General features: G+C 36.3%; 1 protein-coding gene across 1 annotated transcript in view; it reads right to left on the reverse strand.

Moving 5' to 3' along the window:
• The window catches only part of DPYD (dihydropyrimidine dehydrogenase), an 808,753-nt gene that overhangs the window by 191,910 nt on the left and 593,254 nt on the right, over positions 1–23,589 (reverse strand). The window contains exons 17-18 of the mRNA XM_040999080.1: positions 20,718–20,838; positions 19,049–19,168 (exon numbers count right to left, since the gene is read on the reverse strand). Of these exons, the coding sequence (XP_040855014.1) occupies positions 19,049–19,168; positions 20,718–20,838 (241 nt within the window). The remainder of the gene's footprint in view (positions 1–19,048; positions 19,169–20,717; positions 20,839–23,589) is intronic.

Here is a 23,589-nt window from a genome sequence, read left to right on the forward strand (position 1 = left end):
ATTTTCTGGGTATGTGTATATATATATATATACATATGTAATACATATATTACTAATAATTTTATTTTCTAAAACTATGTAGCTGTATTTCATGTTACATGCATTTAATATATCCTCCAGATAAATATTAAATAATAGTGTTCATTGCTTATCCTTTATCTTCATTTTTATGGGAACATTTCACATTATATAAGATTTGAATTGTCAGTTTATGATATTCTCAGTCATATTTATATTTATCATAAAGTAGGTTTTTCAGACTTGTCCACATGATTGACACTGAAAATTTAAAAAGTCTATCAGATCACCTAAGGAATATGTAATAATTTATATTGGATATGTGAGCTATGGAGTTTATTATGTTATCACTAGTCATAATATTAAGCCATCCTTGCATTCTTGGAATATCCTTTTCATTAAAATGGTTAACTCTTTGAAGTTCCTAAGAGCTAACACATATTTAGGCTCACAATTAAAATCAATTTAAAGCTTTCATTATAACCTTTTAAAGCCAATTTTAATATGTTAATTTCACAATGACTTTTTCACTAGGTAAGTTACTTGTAAGTCTTCTACACGATAGAAAAGAGAAAGCACCACATAAAAACAATCATATTTTAAAGTAACTTTTAGCATAATTTTCACAGAAATTCTATGGAGGAAGCACTGCTTTTATTCTTATTATGCAAATAAGGAAACTCAGACACTAAGTTTCTGCAGATTTAAAATGATTCATTTCATAGTCTATGGAATTTGACTACTATTTATCAAAACCTTCATAATTACTATTTTCAAACTTACAAGCCACAATTCATTATATCTAGTTCAACTTTTGGGTTTCATTCAACATTTCTTGAGCATCTACTTTGTGCTGGTGAAGGTTCCAGGAACAGATGATCCATTTGAAAGATAATTAGCTGTTATAAATAATTAAATTACGCTCCCATAGTTTGTCCTATTTGAAATACCACTTCAGATAGTAGCCATCCTTAAATTTTTTGTAAGATCCTACTTCAATCTATACTTTTAAAATTATATTTCACTTTAAAAATCTCATACTTATTACAAAGTGTTTTATAAACTGAATCTCCACCCTGGGTTTGTATTTCTCATTAACACTTCTTTAGTAAGATAACCTGAGGATGTACAACTAAGCTACTACTTAAAAAATTATGTTATTATTTTGGGCTTGTCTTTCAGGATTAATTTTAACACTGCAATTCCATGTAAAACTCAATTTGCAGTGATTACACAGACATTCATGTACAACTGAGTTTTATAAAAGATTAATATTTGTACAATGAAGTAATACATGAATTCACTAATGTTGTTCTGTGACTCTCATACCTTTGTGGGCACTAAAAGCCTGAATACCTCATTAAAATATATGGCTGGGGAAGACGGAATGGAAAGGAGAAGGGAAAGGAAGGAAAAGGAAGACAGAAGGGAAGGGAAGGGAAGGGAAGGGAAGGGAAGGGAAGGGAAGGGAAAGGAAAATATAATTAAAAAGAAATTAAAAATAAAACAGATTAGATTAAAAAATAAACAACACACACACACACACACAAACACATACACACACACAAACACACCCTGCTGGGCCTCATACCCAATTCTAATTCAGCAGTTCTGGTGTAGGGCCTGAAAATTTGTGCTTCTAATAAGTTCTCAGATGAGGCTGGATGATGATCCAAAAAGCATAATTTTAATTATCCCAGTTGCAATTTATCCTTCAGATGCTTTGCGTTGTATCTTCAATAATACTTTTAAAGAACAGTTACATTATGCTTTCTGAGCTATTGTGTATCTTAGAATTTTCCTCTGAAATTAATACATGAATATCAATTTGAATTGAATTATCTTTTCTCCTAGAAATATGCAACAATCCATTTTCTTCTGACATTTAATACTATGAGATTGTGGCTGGCCTAATCATGTTTATTCTGTTTTAAAAAAATATTTATTTTAGTCTTATTGGAAAGTCAGATGTACAGAAAGGATGAGATAGCAAGATCTCCTGTCCCATGATTCACTCCCTAAGTAGTCACGATGGGCAGAGCTGAGCCAATCCGAAGCCAGGAGCCAGAAGCTTCTTCCAGGTCTCCAACGTGGGTGCTGGGTCCCAAGGCTTTGGGTTGTCTTCAACTGCTTTTCCAGGGCACAGTCAGGGAGCTGGATGGGAAGCAGGGCCACCAGGACAAAAACTGATGCCCATATGGAATCCTGGCGGCTGCAAGGAGAGGACTTTAACCACTGGGCTACCATGCCAGGCCCAATCATGTTTATTCTTACAAGCCTAAATATTTTCCAGAATGTGATCAAGTAGAAATCTCTTTATTGGCCCTGGTGCCATACCCTAGTGGCTAAAGTTCTTGCCTTGAATGCACAGGGTTCCCATATGGGTGCCGGCTCTAATCCTGACAGCCCCTTTTCCATTCAGCTCCCTGTTTGTGGTCTGGGAAAGCAGTTAAGGATAGCCTAAAGCCTTGGGATCCTCCACCCATGTGACAGACCTGGAAGAATTTCCTGGCTTCGGATTGGATTAGCACCAGCTGTTGCAGCTGCTTGGGGAGTGAACCATCAGACAGGAGATATTCCTTTCTGTCTCTCCTCTTCTCTGTACATCTGCCTTTCCAATAAAAATAAATAAGTCTTTAGAAAAAAAATAAATCTCTTTATTGATTTTTCCCAGTGATTTATTTTTATTTACATGTTTCTACAAGGTATTAATATTCAGGAAAGTTAAAAAATGAGACACACACCTTGATGAGTTAATCTAGGGAAATTGCTCATTATTTAAGTCAAAATTACAAACGTGAACTTAGGACAGTGACTAGTACATTGCTAGTGCTCTGTAAATAGTTTGCTACTTACATCAAACAACCGACCAAACACTACCCTGGTTATCCAAACCATTCTTGCTTCTGTCATTAATAACTCATTTTGAAATCACCTATCTATCACCTTTTCTTCCTTGATTTTCATTTTACTGTGTTTTATTTTTTAGAAATTTTTAAGACTTTCCTTCATAACACATTTGAATTCTTATTGTCTCCACTATTGCCTATCATGAATAGGAACTGCACTTTATATATGCTACATATGTTTGCTCCATTTTTAAAAAAAGATCCATTTTTTATTTGAAAGGCAGAATTAGAGAAAGAAAGAGGGACAAACAGAAACCTCCATGAACTGTTTCACCACCCAAATGGCAACATCAGCTGGAGCTGGCTTGCTTTGAAGCCAGAAGCTAGGAGCTTCATTTGGGTCTCCCAAATGGGTGCAGGTACCTAAGGAATTGGGCCATCTTCTACAGTTTTCCAGAATATCAAGAGGGAGTTGGATAGGAAATGGCACAGCCAAGACCCCAACTCTCTCTCTCCCTTGTTCTCTCTCTGTCTCTCTCTGTCTCTAACTTCTGGCTTTAAATGAATGAATGAATGAATGAATGAATAAATAAATAAATAAATAAATGTTTTTTTAAAAAGAAGAAGAAACTGAAGAAAAATTTGGAAATGATTTAATAATGTACAAGGGGCAAACCCCTTGATGCATGTGTGCACACAGGCTTTCTATTTCTATAAGCATATATTATTATACTCTTGTCTTGCATAAATCTGTACCGAAACTACTGGAAGTATTATTACTGTCCCAATTCCTAATATATTTACATTTTTTAACTGCATAACATTGAAAGTTATGCTTCCATTTTAATATTGCACTAAAGTAAATAAAAGAATAAATGTTTAGAACTAATGAATACAAATCTATAGAAATAATATTGCAGAAATAACCTGATTCATTAAAATTTTGGCCTCTTCTTTCAAAAACACATATGTTACTCTGTGTTATATCTCAGTGTATTAATAATGAGAAATGCACAAAGCACAGAGGTTAACAGGAAAATGGAACAGTTTATGAGCCTACTAACATTGTAATTGTGACCTGTTATTACTGGGAAATTTCCTTTAAAATAGTGATAAATCTTAGTGTTATATCTTTAAATTATTTTGAGTGAATTTTATTATTGAAGAACTACAAAGGCAGCTCTGTATAAATTTTCCTCCTATAATGTGTTTGAACATTACGAATGTGTTATATTATAAATTAATATAATAATCAGGGAAAGAAAGTACTTGTAGCACTGGGGTAAGTTCACAGTTTCAATAATCAGAAGATTCTAAAATATTTTTATCTCTGCCATCTAGCATTACAGAACTTTTGGTCTCTGTGTCTCGATTTTTCAATAAAACAATTCACTAATTGTGTCTATCAGATAAGACTGTTTTACTGACGAAATGACATGACATATAAAATGCTCACAATATTTGCTACACACTAAGATGACCTTTATTCTATTAGATTTTCTTACTAGGTTTTGAAAGTTCACCAGCAAAATCAAGATGTCTAGCAAAGCTTAACAAGCACTCTAATGGTCAGCAGTATGGCATAGTGAATTAAGCCATTTGCCTAAAATGCTACATCCTATATGGACTTGGTTTGTGTCCCTGGTGCTTCACATCTGAACCAGCTCTCTGTTAATGGCTTAGGAAAGCAACAGAAGATGGTCTAAGTGTCTAGAATAAAGACACCTACACAGGAGACCCAAAAGAAGCTTTGGCTTGTGGCATCTGTCTCACACTGCACTTGCCATTGTGGCCATTTAGGCAGTGATTTACTAGACAGAAGTCCTGTCTGTCTCCCAGTCTATAACTCTGTCTTTCAAACAAATAAATCTTAGAAAAAGAGAATCAAGATGATGAAAGATTATAAGGACACATTTAAACAGATGGGGAAATATTAAGCAGTGTGAAGCAGAGAGGGCACATTCCAAAAATAGAAGAGGACAGGACAGCAGAGGGGCACCTGGAGACTGACAGACACAGGAAAGCAGCGAAAACAACAGTGTGGTGTTGCAGTGACCGATACCCCAGTGGCATTCAGCAAGTGGCAATCCGAATTGCCCAGCAGCCAGGACTACACCAGCAACCAAGTGGGAAGCAACTCTCACCAAGAGAGCTCAGGAGGTGAACCCAGACAAAAAACTGCCCGTCCTGCTGATCTGTTTGATTTGACCAGGAGCAGAAACAGAGCAGAAGGTCCCAGACAGACAGTGCAGGAACAGGGTGGATTTCACAGCCCAGTCAACCCCCTAGAACCAGATTGGTGGCAATTTGGTTTAAGGAGGCAAAGGCCATGGACAGTACTGCACATACACTGAGCTGGCAGTGAACTCATTTCCGGCTCATTGAACTATAACTACATGGCATCCCACAGGTTCCACCCAAGGTAGGTCTGGGTAGCCCTCAGACCTGAACGCCAGCAGATCAAGAACTAGTAGTGGCACATAAGGCAACATTTTGAACAGTGTGGAAAAACTTTAAGACTGCAGGAACAAGAGTGAGTTGCACATTTGCAAAGCTCGGCGAGAACTTGCTAAGTTCAGGCATTGCACTGGTCCCACAGGAAAATAATACCGACTATGGCATTGTACGGTTCAAAATAGATCCATGTGACCCTCAGACCTAACAGCCAACAGGTTCCAGCAAAATTACCACCAACAACAATCTAGCAATATAGACATGTGGTGTCTCCGTGACCCTGGAATCTGCTTCCAACCGGAAGTAGGAGAAAGGTTGTATAGACAATGGTGCAACATCAGCACAGTATCACAGGAGGTGGAGACTGCTCAGCCAGGAGTTGGACTATGGAGACCACGGTGGAAATCTAGCATAAGAACCCACAACTGGGACTTGCTGGAGGAAATGACACTGGGTCAGGCTAAAAAAGGTATCCAAGAAGTGAAAGACACTATTAAAAGACCCAATTTAAGAGTTATGTGAGTCCCAGAATGTACAGAAAGAGTAGCTGTGTTTACAAATGTAGTTAATGAAATAATAAGGAAAATTTTTCCTCATCTAGAGACAGAATTGGGAAAAAACTTGTGGGGAGGTACAGAACTCACAACAGTGTTGACCAAAAGCAATCTTCACCAAGACACATGATAATCAAGCTCTCTTCAACCGAACATAAGGAAAAGATCCCTAAATGTGCACATGAAAAAAATCTGTTGACATATAAAGAATGCCAATTAAATTCACAGGAGACCTCTGACAGAAACTCTACAGGCAAGAAGCGAATGGAGCAACATATTCAAGATTCCACAAGTAAAAATTTGTCAGCCCAGGATAACATACTCAGTAAAGCTTTCCTTTGTCTTTGAAAATGAAATAAAATTCTTCCACAGTAAAGAAAAGTTTTAAAAATATGTCTCTTCCAAACCTGCCCTACAAATGATACTTCAAGATGTTCTCTTGACAGAGAAAAGGAATAGTGGCCACCAAAACCAAAAGCAAATGTGAAGAACATCCCAGTAAAATAAGAACAGAAGACTAAACCCATTCCTAAAATGACAAGACCACAGTACCACCCATACATATAACACTGAATGTAAATGGCTTAAACTCATCAATTAAGCATCATAGATAGTAGACATGATTAAAAAAACAAAACCCAACTATTTTTGTTGCCTACAGGAGACACATTTACCAAAAAAGATCAGCAAAAATTATCTTATGGATTTTGATTTTCTTTAGTTTCCTTTCCTCAAAACACTTTCTTCTTATTAAATTCTTCAATGATTCATAGTTCATACAGTAGCATCATTTTCTTCAAGGTTCTTGATTTTGTTTGTCATTTCTTCTGCAACACATTAGTCATTCAGTAGCATGTTACTCAACTCCATGGTGTTGTCAATATTTATTTTTTTTGTTCCTGCTGTTGATTTTGTTTTGTGGCTTTTCATTTAAAGGGATGTATAGTAATTGTAATGGAGACCATCATATCTAGTGGCATGTTATTTAATTTCATGGTGTTGCAAATTTCTATTTTTCTTCTTGTTGTTCATTTTGCAGTGTGGCTTTTCATTTAAGGGGATGTGTAGTAACTGTGTAATGGAGACTATTAAATCCAGATGTGAAGATTCAATGCAGTAAGCATCTCTACTTCCAGAAATGGACTCCCAATGAAACTGTTAACTATATCTTGACAATAGGATGCTGGATTCTCTGCCATTGTCCATGCCTGAACTGATGGACAGATAACTGCGTATGAACAACTCTAGTATAGTAATGACATAGGGGAACTCAGTGAGGGGGCAGGAAATTGGGGAAGGGATAAGTAAAATCCCAGGGCCTGTGGAACTGTATCATAAAAGGGTAACAGTAGGAAGAAACAAAATTTAAAAAAAAGAAAAAAAGAGGCAGTCTAACATCAAAACCTTCAGAAATATTTACTGATAAGTGTTCAGAATTAAATGAGGTTTGTGGAGAGAACATTTAGCAAACCAGTTTATTTGCTGGCCAAAAGGCCTGCATTCCAAAACCTTCGCGTATGAGTTTACAGCCTGCCTCTCTTCTTGAGTCCTGCTTCTTGCTACTGTGCATCACAGGAGACAACAGAAATAGCTCAAGCAAGTACTTGGCTCCCAGCAATCCACATGGGAGGCCTGGATTGTGTTTCTGGCTGCTGGTTCCTGCCCAGCCCATCTCTGACCTCTGTCATTAGGAGATGGCAGCCCTGTCTCTCAGCCTCTCAACCAGAAGAATGTATAATTTTAAAAGCAGAATTATTTTTTTTTTCTTTTTGCATGTCAGTATGTGCTTATAATAGTCCCAGGTTTTGGAGAAGCTCTTAAGGAATTTATAATCCAAACAGGGAAATCATCAAAAACATGTAGCAAATGAATCAAGAGCCATTTCAGAACATTCTGTGAATCTTCGCTTCTAATTCACACAATTCTTTTCAAATTAACTCCTACTAAAATTTGTAATATGATATCATGCCAGGTATGTGCAAACAGAGCCTATCTATCTCTACTCAATTTAATGCAGTTAATTTGCATTTTATCTTGTTTTATTTAAAATCATTGGAATTGAAAGATGGTTTGGATTGTTCATTTCTGAAAGAAAATAGTTTTTTAAATTTTAATTTCTTTTTTTATTTAAAATATTTATTTTCATTGGAAAGTCAGATTCACAAAGAGACAGAGAGAGAAATATCTTCCATCCACTGGTTCACTCCCTAAGTGGCTGCAAAAGCCGGAGCTGAGCTAATCTGAAGCCAGGAGCTTCCCCGGGTCTCCCATGCAGATGCAGGGTCCCAAGGCTTTCTCAGGCCACAGGCAGGGTGCTAGAAAGGAAGTGGAGCAGCCAGGATACAAACCGGCACCCATATGGAATCCTGGCACATGTACAGTGAGGACTTTAACCACTAGGCTACCATGCTGGGCCCTTGGTTTTAATTTCTACAACACACCACCATTCTCAAAATACTCTTTGCTTTCTTCCCATCTAATGAAAAAGTAAGCTGGCTGAAAGATTCACTGGTGCTTTTTTTGCCAGCTCAGTTGAAACTTACAAAGGAGATGATAGCACTGCTGAGATAAAAGTTGGATCTGTCCAAAAAGTAGACAAGGCAGTTGTAAGTAATTCACATATTTGTCACTGATTAAGGAATGCAAAGAAGAGATTAAGACGGACACCCAAAGTTTGATTTCAGCAACACAGCTGGACCTAGAACTCACAGTCCTAACTCAGTAAGAAATGAGGTCATTTACTGCCGCATTGATGGCAGCTTAATTTCAGAAAATCTGCATACTTACACTTTAAGAAAAATATCTCAATGCTGCCTTTCACTGTTCTTTTAGTAACAAATACAAGCAATTCCATTAATACATATGTGTGTATAAATATAATTTATCTAGATAAATTTATCACTACAGAAACTGAATGATACAAGTAGTAGGGAACATCATTTTAAAAAGCATCATGAAAGAATACACTCAGATTTTGTTAAACCAAGAAAAAATAAAAGTTAGATTAGTAAATGACATTTGCAGCTTGTTAGCTGTTGGATTTATGTCTATGCTATATTGAGAAAGAGAATTATAGTAGCAGACATTGGATAAAGATATTGATTTACAAAAATGTGCAAGTTCATCTTTAGAGACAAATCTGAGGCTGAAGCCAGGATAGGACAAGTCTTAGTCACATCAGCTCTGCCAAGGTGGTTCATCATTAGGACTTTGGGTTTCTATTTCTGTAAAACGGGGCCAGTGGCATCCACCTTACATGCTTACTGAAACAATGTGTACAACATGTCAAATAAATGTCTAAGCATATAACTTTCCCATTGTTTTAAGGTCTCAGTATTTCCATGTAGCTGCTACCCACTGCATAGATAACCAATTCTGTTGAATGCTGAAATCCAACCACTTCTACCAGTAATATGAAACTACACACAGCATATATTAACATACTGAGATCTACCAACTTATGAATGCAAATTTTCATAAACTGCATTGTTACAGAGTTCAATTATTTTTTTAAGATGTATTAATTATTTGAAAGGCAGAGACACAGTAATAGGAGAGGAGACACAGTGGGAGAGAATCTTCCACCTGCTTGTTCACTCCCAAAATAAATGTAATGCCCAGGGCTGGGCCAGAAGGAAGCCAGGAGCTTGAAGCTTTGCCAGGTCCTCCAGATTATTGCAGAGGTCCAAGAACTTGGGCCAGTTTCAGCTGCCTTCCCAGCTGCATTATCAAGGAGCTGAATCAGAAGTGGAACAATTGAGATTCAAACTAGTGCCTAACTGGGGTCCCAGCATCACCAAGAGGCTTAACTTGCTGTTCAACAACAGACTACCCACACAGTTCAGTTTAAACATGAAGGAAAATCACATTGTGGTTTAGCTGTCACAAACGGTATGAAGACTAAGTGAAGTAAGTAGATAGTCTTGTCAGTGAAGTAAATCTACCTAGCATTACCTCTCACATGGAAGAAAGCATCAAATGCCCTGATACTAAGGAACTCATTTCCAATATACCCCATTTTCAAAATAATAATTTGCTTGGGAAAGTGGTATTGGAATGTCACACTAGTTTTCTTGTCTTTTTTTTTAAAGATTTATTTATCTTTATTGGAAAGGCAGATCTAGAGAAAGTGAGACAGAGAGGGAGAACTTCTATCCTGTGATTCACTTGCCAAACAGCCCCAACAACGAGAGAGGAACCTATGTGAAGCCAGGATCAGAAGCCAGGAGTCAGGAGCCCTTTGGAGTCTCCCATACAAGTGAGGCATCTCAAGGCTTTGTGTCACCCTCCACTACTTTTCCAGGCCACAGGAAAGGTGCTGGATCAAAGTGGAGCAGCCAGGACAGGAAACAGCACCCACATAGAATGCCGGTGTTTGCAGGAGGATTAGCCAACTGAACTATCCTACCTGCCCCAACGATTTTTAAATTGTGCGGTAATCATGAGCCTTCAAATTTTAAGATCACTGAAATAAGGTATATAAAGTTTCTGTACACCTTCTGAAAAGGCTTGTTCATTCAATTGAGTCAAGGTTCTGGACTTTTGAAAAGTTTACAAATTATTGTCAAACTGGGCTCACCAGACCCTGCCACATCTTCAATTGTGATTTTTATTAATATATCGTCTTGGCAGTCTCCACCTTCAAATATAGGATATTGCTCTATAATTTTGGACCTCTTGAAAATGAAAAGCTTAGTTTCATCTAGGAATTCACATGGCACTAAATTGTTGGGGTCGCACGCTGGAACTCTCTCTAGTATAAAGTAGGGTGCAGGCAGCTTCCGTAGATGGTAACAGTGTCATGAACAACCTAAATATGACTTTCGTAGATTCTTTGTACATTGCATAACCTTAGAAACAGAGCAACTCTGTGCATCAAAATAATGTTTTTGTCTTAACACTGGTTATTTCCTCCCTCCTATTGGTATAAGGATAGTATTGCATGGGAATATTAGAAACTGAATAAATTAATTGAGAAGAGCAGTAGAGTAGCAGCATTGCTATTTCCTACATTTTAAGTGTTTGAAAAATTAACTTGGCGAATTTACACATAAGCAGCTGTCCTTGAAAAAAACTATCTCATATTTTGGTATCTGCAGCAAGTCAAAAACAGAAATGATGTTTCATAATTTTAATTTTACTCTTGTCTGCTCCTTCCATCTGTTTCCTTTTCAAAGGACTATTGTTTTTTTGTAGATTATATTTGAGGTGTTCAAAATGGATGCTCTTGGTACAAACAATGTTAAGCAGTCACATTTTAATAATAAATTCAGTGACACTTTCCTTTTCTGACACTAAATATTTAGTTCTCTAACTTTTCATAAAAATGAACTCTAACCCTATCGAGGAAATTTGTATCAGATCCTGGATTTAGGGAGAATCTTTCAGATCCATGTATTGATACAACTGGGGAAAGAACCCAGAAACCTGTGCTTTATCAGGTCTCCCAGGTCTGAGACATGCTCATCTGAAAAATATGGATCCAGCAGATTTTCTTGTAACCATCAGGATTCCATAACCAAAACTGGATCTAGTTTAGAGTTTAGACAATGATAATACCCTTTACCAACATAGAAGAATCTCAATACATTAACTACTCATAAATATAAATCTTAAGTAAAAAAAAAATTAAGGATTAAACTATTTTCTTATGTACGTAACTGTATGCTTCCAGGCTTAAAGATCTTCTAGTACTGAGAGGCAATAACATTTTGATAGTCCTCTAGATGTGAAGAATAAATGCGTTGGCATTACAGTCAGAGTAATGCTGGGAGTTTGGTCTGATGCTTGGGGATTTAACACAGTGAACAGATCAAGATGGGGAGAAATCTCATTCTAGTCATGCCCTCCTTTCCTAATTTCCCTTTGCAGTGTTTGGTCTTCCTCCCCCTTTCCTTGGGGAGCTGAGTGATTGATAGCCTAATCCAATGACTGTATTACAGCTGCCTCAACTAGAACTCTTTTCCTTATCATTAGCAGTTAGCCTATGGTTAAATTCACAGCTCACTGCCTGGTACAGCCCCTGAGATTTAAGGGTCTGGCCTTTGGAAAATATTTAACATAAAACTGAAATCTTGACATACTGAGAACTCAGTTCTGTGCAAGGTTTCTTTAATTAATCCAGTGTACTGTACCATTGTTCTGTAGGAGCCTGTGACACGGTGAACTGTTCCTCAAGCTTACAGAGATGTGTAGTTCTAAATTAAACAGGCACTGACGTGGACCTACACTAATTTTTTTTTAGTACAGTAGATATGCATGAATCTGTGAATATTTAAATTCAAGCTCAAATAGTGACACAATACTCTCTAGTCTTACTTTCATAATAGAACACTTTTGATTAATTTCAAGCTTGAAATCATTCTTTATGAAAAAAAAAATCACACACAGTGAGGAAAGTAATTTAATAATTCATTACCACTGCTGCAAAGGTAACTTTTCTTAATATGCTTGTCAGAGTCCTTTGGTTTACAAAGTCTATCAAATATTTTCTTTGGAAATGGTACAGACAGTAATTTATTTTCCTAATTTTGAACAAAAGAAGAATATAGATAATTTCCAGGTACTCATAAATGTATTGGTTCTTCAATATGCTTTGCTTTTGTCATATATCTGCAGGGCAACGTTTATTTCAAAAGACCTAAGCAAAGGATGTAGACCTTGATCCATGCTTTAAACCTTTGCCCTTGTCCCTGCCCATCGATGAGCTGCAAGCGTCGATGAATATGGCAGCTGAGTCCCAGATGAAAAATTATGCATCTCATAAACTGCTATTCTGTTGAAATGTCAAGCCAAGGCAAGGCTGTACCTCAAACTCAGCACTTGGCATTTTCCTTCTGTCTGCTTTGTTGCCATGAAGCAAACATGAACAGTGAGGATTTGTGTAGGATAGGTACCAGGCAAGCTCACTGTCAAAAATCTATTATTAGGGCTCTGATCATCTGCACAAACCAACGGTGGCTAAGCAGTGAAAACCTCAGGCTCCAGGAAAGGCAATATAATGGGAAAAGGACTATTTTTCAGTATGTAATAAAATATACACAAATAAGAATTCTTTAAATTAGACTATTTCTCATGGTGAGCTTCTCTCAACCAAAATTATTATTTATAATGAAAATCACAATTTAGCATCTTTACCTGCAGTACCTAGTTTCTGCTGTTTTGCAAATATTGTACACATATATTATTAATAATTTGTTCTGTTAAATTTTTGCTAGTTAAAATTATTTTCATAATACATGAAAGTTTTTGTATTACTTTGATACATGAACTAAAAGGAGATTAGCAAATATGAAATGGGAGGCTTTTTCTTTAATTGTTCTTACTGGTCTGATTTATTTTCATATTTTTGTTCATTTAAATTATATGCTTATTTATCAGAATATTTTAGGCACTTCATAGTTAAGGTCTGATTTTTTATTGATAAAGATGGTTACGAGACATAGCTTAAATTTCATGACAGATAGTAGGCATGTTTTCCTAAATGGATTTTAAGCACCAATAAAAAAATCTAGCTCATTAAGAATTACGCCCTAATAAAAATTACCAATTCTGTATTTTGTGATATAATTGTATTGTGTAGAATAAGAACTTAAGGCAATACTTTCAAATTTTTTGGTTCCTTGTATTTGTAAAAGTAGTTATTGAAAGCAAGAGGTAACTAAAATGTCTTTAAGCTTCCAAGCTATTAGATGGCTTGTCACACAAATACTCATGAATAAATACATTAAAACAAGTTTGTTCTTAGAGTGAGTTACACTAGACTTGTACTTACGTAATGTCTAGTAGCTGAGTACTTGCTGATTTGTTAGTTAATGCTCTCAACAAGTCACACATAACTATGTTAAACTGAAAAAAATGTTTTATAGGTACTTTGTCAATTTTGTTTTTTGCTACTGTATCAAAACAAATATGGGTAAGTTTGATAAAGATACAGCTTACGTTCTCTTCCTGTCCAACAGCAGCAATTTAGAAATTACTTGCAATATTTCTAATTTGTACCTTTAAAAAAAATGGATCATTCCTATGTTGATTTTATAGGAGGCTTGTAAATATAAAGGCTCAGTATAACTCATTACTATAGAATGTGACAGCATATATTGAGTGAAAAATTATAATTTTAAACAGAAAGATACATCAAAACTTCATAAAAATGAGATTAAAAGACAAGCTTATATTGATGAAAAAAATAGGAATTCTGCACATACTTTTTGAGAAAAATCCACACTTTCCGTGAATGTTTTAAGGGCACTCTTTTTGCAATCTTAGATCTTCCACAATATGTTGTGCAATTATTAGGAATTTGGGACTGAAAAAAGAGGTTGAATGCTGAAAATCACCCTTGATAACTTATTTAGAAGTTAATAATAAAACAATGTCTTAATATTAAGTGAAATACTATTGTTTTAGCTAAGTTTATACATAAACAATCATTTTAAAATAAGAATCTAGGATAATTTAAAATCACGTGCTAGTTTTTCCAGCTTATAGAAAGTAAATTATATTGAAGCTAAGATATCTATTGCAACGTAACGTGCTTTCTGAGCTAGGCACTGTCAGCAGGCGATTAAGGCATGGCTTGGATATCCATAGCACTGAGTTTTGCCTCTGCTTCTGATCCAGATTTCTGCCAGTGAACCTGGAAAGCAGCAGATAATGGTCCAAGTACTTGCATTCCTGTCACTGACAAGGAAGTTCAGATTAAGTTTCTAGTTCTTGACTTCAATCTCATTCAACCTGGTTGTTGGGAGAGTAAATCAAAGATATCTCCCATCCTTGCCACCGCTGATTTGTGTGTGTTCCTCTCTTTCCATGTCTGTCTTTCCCTCTCTGCTACACAGCTTTTCAAACTAACCAATTTTTTTAAAGTACCCTCTTCCTGAAGTATGTGCATGTAGATGTGTGTTTACATGTGCAACAAACAAAATATGTCCAGGACTAGGAAATGACATAACACTCCTAGGAAACAGGAGAGTTTCCATTAATAAAAGCACAATAACCACAAAGAACAACAGAAATTCCTTTCAATGAATATGCCCCACTGAAAGATGTTTTATGACTGTCTCTTAATGCAGTTATCAATAAGTAAAGATTATCTTTGTGCAAGGGAAATATGTCCTTAGTTTCTGTCTTGCAGCACTAATTCTTAACCTCCTTTGACGAGATCTAAACCACAGGGAGGAGTTCATGTGGAAATGTCACACCGCAGCTGGATAACACCATTTATACAGGTGGGTGAAAATAATCACGAAGTTGGGGGGTGGTTATTGAGATGTCCTGATTATTTGGGAACATGCTCAGATAAAAGGTCAAAATATGAAACTAAAATAAGAAAAAGAAACTAAGCAAAAAGCAGGAAAAACAATGAATAATTGACTCAAGGATGGAGTGTATAGTTGTTACTTGTAAGACTAGGGTTTCATCCAATCAATAAATAAGATCAATAAATTTTTCTCTTCTTACATCATCAAAATGTGATAATCTATTCAACTGCATGAGATTCATGGATTAATTGCTGTTTGATATAACAGAACTTGTTTGTGTGGATTCTAGGGAATAGAAAGTTAGCCAAAAACAACTGATCGGTGCTAATTCGATACTTTTAAAAGAAAGATAGAGAATGACTGTTTTCTCCCAAGGGGCATTTGGATATTTATAGCATCATTTGTTAGTCATGCAAAATTATTAACTTAAAAATTAGCCTGCTATAGACTTACTGAATTTCATCTGCTGCTTGTGGTTACCTCGGACAGTCAGAAAAATAAGTTAAGACTAAAATGGCCCATAGGCCCCACACTGCCCACTTCTATATGCCAGAAAGCTTAATCAGCCCTTGCAGGTTTCATGAAAGTATCACTGATGACTACCAGACAACATTTCCTTGGGTTAATGACCTCACCATGCAACACTAGATCACAATCTTTAACAGATTCATGTATGAACATAATATTGCCAGGTATTTTTACTGAAACTCAAATTAATAAACCATTTTCTTATGAGCTTGGGTCATATGTTTCAGCTAGGACAGATTCTAACCACCTCCAGGTGATTCAGAAAAGTCCAGTGTTTGAAATAATAAAGTTGAGTATACGAACTTGGGATATGATCCCTCTAGTAACCGGCTTTTAGACTGTAACAAGTGGAAGTTATCTTTATTTAAGCTTTTTGACTTCTGTCATTTCACTTCTGTCATCTGTCTTTTTAAAACAGTAGCTTTTAGACTTTTTTGAAGTCATCCAAAGTTTAAAACAAGTCATTTTACACATGGCAAAGAAATGTGCATATCCTGTGTGTAAGTAAAAAAGATCGACAAAACAATGCTCATCTCAATTTTGGGCAAAGCAATCTGACATTTTCTCCTTCTATTTAATTTTTTAAAGGCTGATTATAGTTCTTCAAACTTGCTTCCTTTATGTATTCATTTGTTGTAATCAAACCTTGAAAAACATTGCTTTTGAATCCAGACTAATGATATCTGGAAACATTCAACTAACACTGAGTTCAGGTGAAACTGAGATTCTATCTTCCAGTGCAATCCATTGCCTTTTTCAGCCTAGCTCATGTTGAGAGAAAAACTAATCTGATAGATGATCATTTTCCTAAAGCAGGTACACTGCCCAAGGTACCTCCACTGTTCCTCTCTAAGTAAATAAAACCTTTATATTTCAAATTGCTATAGCTCTCTTGGAAGAAACAATAACAAAGATTGAGTAGTGACAGGATGTAATGATTGGGGACAATATCCTTCTCTGGCAATGGAATGTATGTGTTGTAATTCAGAAGGCTATCCAAAACTGAGAACTATTTAGATTTCACTTAAAATAAATTCCATGAATTGAGTCTCTCTTTGGAATATAAACATTCTAATATTCTTAGTAAACTCTTGGGAATACATGAACGTGATGCTGTGGTACAGTTTTTTAAAAATTTGTTGTAAAAAAAAAAAAAAAAAACCTAGCAGGTCCAGTGGGATAGCCTAATGGCTAAAGCCTTGCCTTGTAGCCACCAGGATCCAAAATGGATGCAGGTGTGTACCATGGATGCTCTGCTTTCCTTCCAGCTCCCTTCTTGTGGCCTGGGAAAGAAGCAGAGGATGGTACAAGGCCTCTGATCTTGGGACCCTGCACCCACATGAGAGACCAGGAAGAAGATCCTGGGTTCTGACTTCAGATCAAATCGGCCATTGCAGCCATTTGGGGAGTGAACCAGCACGTGGAAGATCTTTCTCTCTGTCTCTCTGTCTCTCCTCCTTGTATATCTGTCTTTACAAAAAAAAAAAAAGTCTTAAGAAAACATGGTGTTTTTATTGTTGCTATTTATTTATTTTTAATCATTTACCATGTTTAAGCAGTATCTGATGTCCTGACAGATATATTTAATAAAACTGGCAATAGTATTTAGCCATTTTTATACTTTCCCCACTCTAGAAACTTGAGACTGTTGTTTTGCAAGGCTAGATTTAACTAGAAGGTTTAACTAGATAGGTTTAACTAAATCATTTTGAAAGTTTAGAACTTACTTTTGCCCCCCAGTATGTTACCATTGCCTATTTAAACTCTTTTGCAGATACTAATGCCTTTAAACCCTAGTAAGCACCTCTTAAAAAGAGGAAAACATTATTGATATCAATGGAGAGGGGAGTTATTTTCAAAACAGATGTTTAATGTGAAAGAACATAAAATAGAACCTATTAGAAATGAGGCACAACTCCTTAAAATGTTAGAGAGGTCTGTTGTTTAAAATAAAGTTGCACCTAGGCCTAGCTAAGCTTATAGCCCAAGTGAATATTTATAGGTGAATTTATAAATCTTAGAAATAGAGTTTTATGAAAATGCTAACAGGCTCTGAGGTATAGCTGAACTTGTGTTTAGGTATGGCTATAATTTCCAATGTGTATATGCTTAAAGACTGCAAACAAAAGATTTTTTTTCTAATGCTATAATTTTGTAGTTTTATTATACTGAGTTATAGTATGGGAGAATATTCACAAATTGCAGCTCAAATGAGAAAATGTGAATGGTGTTACTCATATAAAATACTACTGCAATAGTTCTTTTATTAATTTTTAATGTTCAGTACCTTCTGTGACCTCCTTTATTCTCTTGCTGTCAACATGGCACGTTGGAAAAATTGAAATGGGCTGACAGAAAACATAGTGCATGTTACAGCCCAATTCTGGAGTCTCTTGACTCTTTCTGTGGGTCATACCGATATGGTCCATGCTATTCTACATTATGAAAATATTTAAGGCCTTGCTTGATAGCTCCTGATAGCTATGTTTGGGTGCTAAGCAGGAGCTCTGGGTCAGCATTCTTATTTCTGTCACTGTGCGATTGTCGTTCCACTAGAAGCAGAATACAGCTTTGTGATGGTTGTTGCTTTATCACAGCTCATCGACAGAAATCAGACTCTCAAATGAAGCAAAACAAAAGAAAACAAAAACCTCAGGACGGATACAGTTTTATTTGTGTCATACCAGCCTCTTCGAAATGCGCATTTTCGTCTTACTCAACATGAATTTCCTGAACAGTGGGATGCTGCTATGTTATGTGTATTTACCACTTTTTTCTATCTCCAAGGAGACTAATCCCCATACCAGTATAGTCAAGAACCTCACAGCATTGTCTGTTCAAGACCAAGTTCATGTTGTCACAGCAACAGAGTGACAAAGAGGACCTTGGGATTAGAATGTGTTTCCCAATGGAAAGGGGTGTTCAAAAGTAGGAGGCTGACATATATCTGGTCAGCTGAAGCTTAAATGTTGTTTTAATGAGTTGTTTGTGATATCTACGAAAGGAAGGTTTCTGAAGGAGGTAGACATTGAAATTCTAGGAAGGGTAGAAACTAATTCAGACTATGAAAAAAAATATTCAAGATACTTACAATTAGCCTGTGCTAATTCATGGCAAGGATATCCTGCTAATAAGAAACTCAGAAAAAGCAGAGATCATGAAAGAATAGGATTTGTAAAAGACCCTGTTTTGGTATTCTCTTGCAATCATTTGCACCTTCATATCCAACCTGTTCCACCTGTCAGGACTACTAGGAATATTGACCAATAATGAGTTATAAGAAGTTAAGCTCAAAATGACACAACACTCTGCCTGCAACATGACCTCTGGAGTTTTCAACACTCTTCAAGGAAGTATAATGAAAAGAGAGGGCAACCCGTACCTGACACTCCTCCATACGTGGTCCGTTTTCCAGTACCCACCGCTGGCCAGGGTGTGCCATCAGCTTTTAGTCCCATCAGGCCCGAGACTGTGTTGGTGGCTGTGACACCATCTGCACCACCTGTGAGAACCACAGCATCATTTACCTGCAGTGCTTACAGAAACAACGGTTCAAGTTCATTCAATTAAATGCACTCTTTTTGAAACCAAAAGCATTCACAACGACAGGATCCAGGAAAATGCAGCCAGCATACTCCATTTTCTATTGAGACTATCCTCCCTTCAATTGTTTTCAGTACCTTAAGTCTCACAATTATATTTAAACTGGTAAGGTTTTGTGTGTTTACTTGTTTTTGTTTTTGAGGTTTACACATTGCTTTGAAAGTCAAAGTGACAGGGATGGGGGAAACTGAAACAGAGAGAGAGAAAGAGAGAGAAAGAGAGAGAGAGAGAGAGAGAGAGAGAGAGAGAGAGAGAAGGAGAGAGAGAGAGCTCTCATCTGATAGTTCCCTGCTCAGATGACTGTTATTGTTTGGGATAGGCCAGGCTGGAGCCAGGAACCAGAGCCTCATCTGGGTCTCTGCTTTGTGTGGCAGGGACCCAATTACTTGGGTCATATTTCTCTGTTTTTCCCAGACCATCTACATGGAGCTGGATCAGCAGTGCAGCAACTGGGACATGAACAGGCACCCATATGGGATGCTGGTGCCACAGGCTCTAGTAGCTTTATCAGCTGCTTTATCATACTGGCCTCAGGTAGAAGTTTCAAAAATGGCTTTAATTAAGAATACATCATTTTTCCAACTATTGTATAGATTTTTTTCATGCCAAATGTTTGTATTTGGTGTTATTTTCCAAGTAATTTATGATGTTTTTGTAAATCAGAATTCAATTTCCATGGGATGAAACACAAGCATATATGATTTTAGAGACATGTACTGACTGTATGATTTAGGTACTCCACAGCTATTTACTGGCACGTGTATAAGGAAGTATACTAAACTCTATTAAACAATTAAAAGAAACTCTCAGAGAAAAGCATACCACTTGAAACTGGTCTTTCTCTCTTGTTCCATTAATGATTCACATGCTATGGCTGAATTGTTGTATTACAAGGTTATTAAATGTGGAGTAATTTGCAGTGACTAAAGTTTTGCTGCACAACTCTTTGTGTATGAAACAAGTATTTATTAGGAAAAGTTCTGCTCTTATATTTCTTGGTCAAATCTTGATGCCCCTTGAGTAACTTGAGCCCAGAAATGAAAATATCACATGTGATATAAAGTACTCAATACATTTATTTTAAAGGTTTATTTAATTATATTTAAAACGCATAGCTACAGACAGAAGGAGAGACACAGAGAAAAAAAAAAAAAGCTAACCCTTCCCCAATGGTTCTCCACCCAAAAGGTTGTAATAACTGGGGGTGGGCTAGTCCAAAGCCAGGAGCTTCTACCTGGTCTCCCACATGGGTAGGGATCCAAGAACTTGCACCATCATTCTCTGCTTTCCCAAGCTTTTACCAGGGAGCTGAACTGGAGTGGAATGGGTAGACATGAACCCGTGCTCACAGGGGATGCTGGCACTGCCTGTGGAGGCTCAATCCTCTATGCTACAGTGCCTGCCCCAGCACTCAAATTAATCATTATTCTTAAAAGTCTAGTCCTTACCTTCCTTTGCAGCTCTTGCGATGCTTACAATATCAGTGACATTTGGGGTCAACTTGGCAAAAAAAGGAATCTGAACAGCTTGCCTCACCCAGCGACAGATGTTCCGCACCAGCTCTGGATCCTGTTCAAATGGGCCAGATAAATATAGAAAATAAATAATTAAAGAATTTTGATTAAAACATGTACTGGAACCACGGCAGAACTGGAGATGTGCAAGACAAATTCAACCTGACAATTATCTACATGATACATTTCTCAATTTTTCCCTCAGTATCACACTTCAATTCATTAGGGAACTAAGGCTAACAAATTTCAGGTGAATTGAAAATTCATCACACAAAGGTTAAATTCCTCAGGAGAGCCTTATAGAAAAATAAAACTACAAAGATAAAAAAAAGAAAGGTAGCATTTTTTCACTTTCAGTTAAATATTAGGAAAACAACAGACTCCTGGTGGTAACCTCAAAAAGCATGACAGGATTTCTAGTGACCTCACTGGTTTAAGCCTCATCAGACATATTTGAACTCTGACTCCTGGGTGACTGATAATAAATCTGAAACCACTGTTTTCATTATTTGCAGACATATCTCAAGCAATCAAAAAGAAAAAAAAAATCTATCTGCAACTTAATCATCAGTCTAAATCTGGGCACATGCATGCTAATATGGAATAATTTAGCCTTGGATTAGATAGCAGCTGTTCAGTAACTTTAACTTACTTTTGTAAATGTTACCAGGATCTGTGCAGGGTTTTTCAACACTCGTCTACTTGAAAGAATTGATCAAAATGACAAAAGTGAAATAAAATATCAAATACTTATTCTTTAAAGCAAGAAATAGACATTTTCCTGAGCCTATTTCCTGTGATTTTCAGGGTTTGACTTTCTCATGGGATAAGTATCATTTAGAGGGCAAACACCCATCCTTTCCATTGAAATAACAGCGTAGTGATGTCCTTTGATTTCGATGCATACAATAGTCCTTTTTTCCCCATTACTTTGAGTGCAAAATTTATTCTGACAGGTACTGATATTGTGCTTTGATAAATTACATTAAAATACGCACCACAAATTCATTATTGAACTTGGTAATATTATCTTAGCCAGGGAAAATGTTTTTTCAATAAAAAGAAAAATCCAGAATTATAGGCAGATATTTCAACTCTGAAACTGCAGGCAAGTGCATCATTTGTAATTAATATTTTTATATGTAACAAAGTTGCTCTTTGCTTCTTAACCTTTCAAATTCTTTCCAGAGAAGATTTCTCATGTTAGCCTTTAGGAACAACCTTTTCACTTTGGTTTAATTTATCTTGATCCATCCTGCATTACTTTAAAAGTTATGTGTTTATGTGCTAAGACACTGCAATGAGGTAATTGCCCCTGATGGTTATCATCTATATTCAGTAAAGTTAATAGTTTTAACAAAGAAGTACTAGTTTTGCTTGTTCCTCTCTCAATGTAGTAATTTCTTATTTAAAACTAAATAGTAAAAAGCACTATATGAAGGGCTCTACGGGCACACTGTGCATTATGAATAGTAAAATCTGGAGACGTCGCTGTACAAATTCTAACTCATGAAAATGGAGATCTGCCCATGCAACGTTCATGAAATATTTATGATCACTGCATTGGCATTATGTAGGCAGTTGCATCTTTGTGACTTTCATTTCTAAGTTATGAATTTCCATGGGACTTAGCCTAGAAATGACAGTAACACCAGATGATATGAATTGCATGTCCTTTGTGAAAGTGCTCTTTGTGGTAGAATTTGACAATAATTCAAAGATCACTTGAATTGCATAATGCGTTAAAGGTAGTCTGATAAGAATTACTGAAACAAATTTAAAATATTACTTGGTTCCAAGAGAATAAACACTAATAATCTGATAAAAGTCCCTTAAATGGATTTCAATGCTAGTGACCATCATGTCTTTATCTGAATATAGGTTAGACTTTTCCTATCAATTTACATTATGGTTGAAAAGTATCTGTTACCCTTTGCTTTAGTGACTTGGAACTTGTTCAAAGTTATTTAGTTCCTTAAAAAAATTACAGCTCCTTGTTTACTTCTATTTACTTAAATCATCCCTCTATTTTTTGGATGTCATAATTTTATTCTTTGGGTCTATGTATAAAATTGACAGCGTTCAGATGTGTTTTCCTCATCTTCAGTGTTAGTTAAATCAATCACTGATCAATCATTATTCTGATTAACTGATTAAATGGTAAATGTTGTTTAGTTTATCAGAACAAATATACAGGCATATATAGAGAGTTTGCATCTGCTGTATAATTCCTAAATGCCCACAACGTCTATGGAGCTGAGCTACACCAATGCACCAGTGTTGGCAACCAATATTTAATGAGGGCTTCCTCTGTGGGGGCAGAGATCCATTCACCCAAATCCTCACCCCGAGCATGTTCATATGAAACTTAAATCAGGAGAGTGCCAGGACTGAAATTTATACCCTCTGATATGGCACACAGATATCTCAAATGTAACTGACCCTGCCAAGGGCAACCACGCAGCCCACATTACTTGGACATTTTAAGAAAAACTGCTCATCAACTGTTCTGAATATAAATAACTATTCTGCAAATAGAAAATATTTGAACAGGTGTAATAAAGTGTGTTCTCATGCAATTACATTTATGGAATTGCTAGTTTCATTTGTAACTGTATATTTTGGAGAATTAAGATGGTTCACAACTATTCATAATTTCCTGTTTTTTTCAGACTTATTTCTTTAAGAAAAGACATATATTTTTATTTAAAGGCAGATTTATAGAGGAGAGAGAGGGATAGAGAGAGAGATCTTCAATCTGCTGGCTTACACCCCAAAGGATCACAATGGCTGGAGCTCATCCAAT

This window comes from Ochotona curzoniae, unplaced genomic scaffold (genome assembly GCF_017591425.1).
Source record: "Ochotona curzoniae isolate NIBS_2020 unplaced genomic scaffold, NIBS_Ocur_1.0 scaffold_1037, whole genome shotgun sequence".
Lineage (NCBI taxonomy): Eukaryota > Metazoa > Chordata > Mammalia > Lagomorpha > Ochotonidae > Ochotona > Ochotona curzoniae.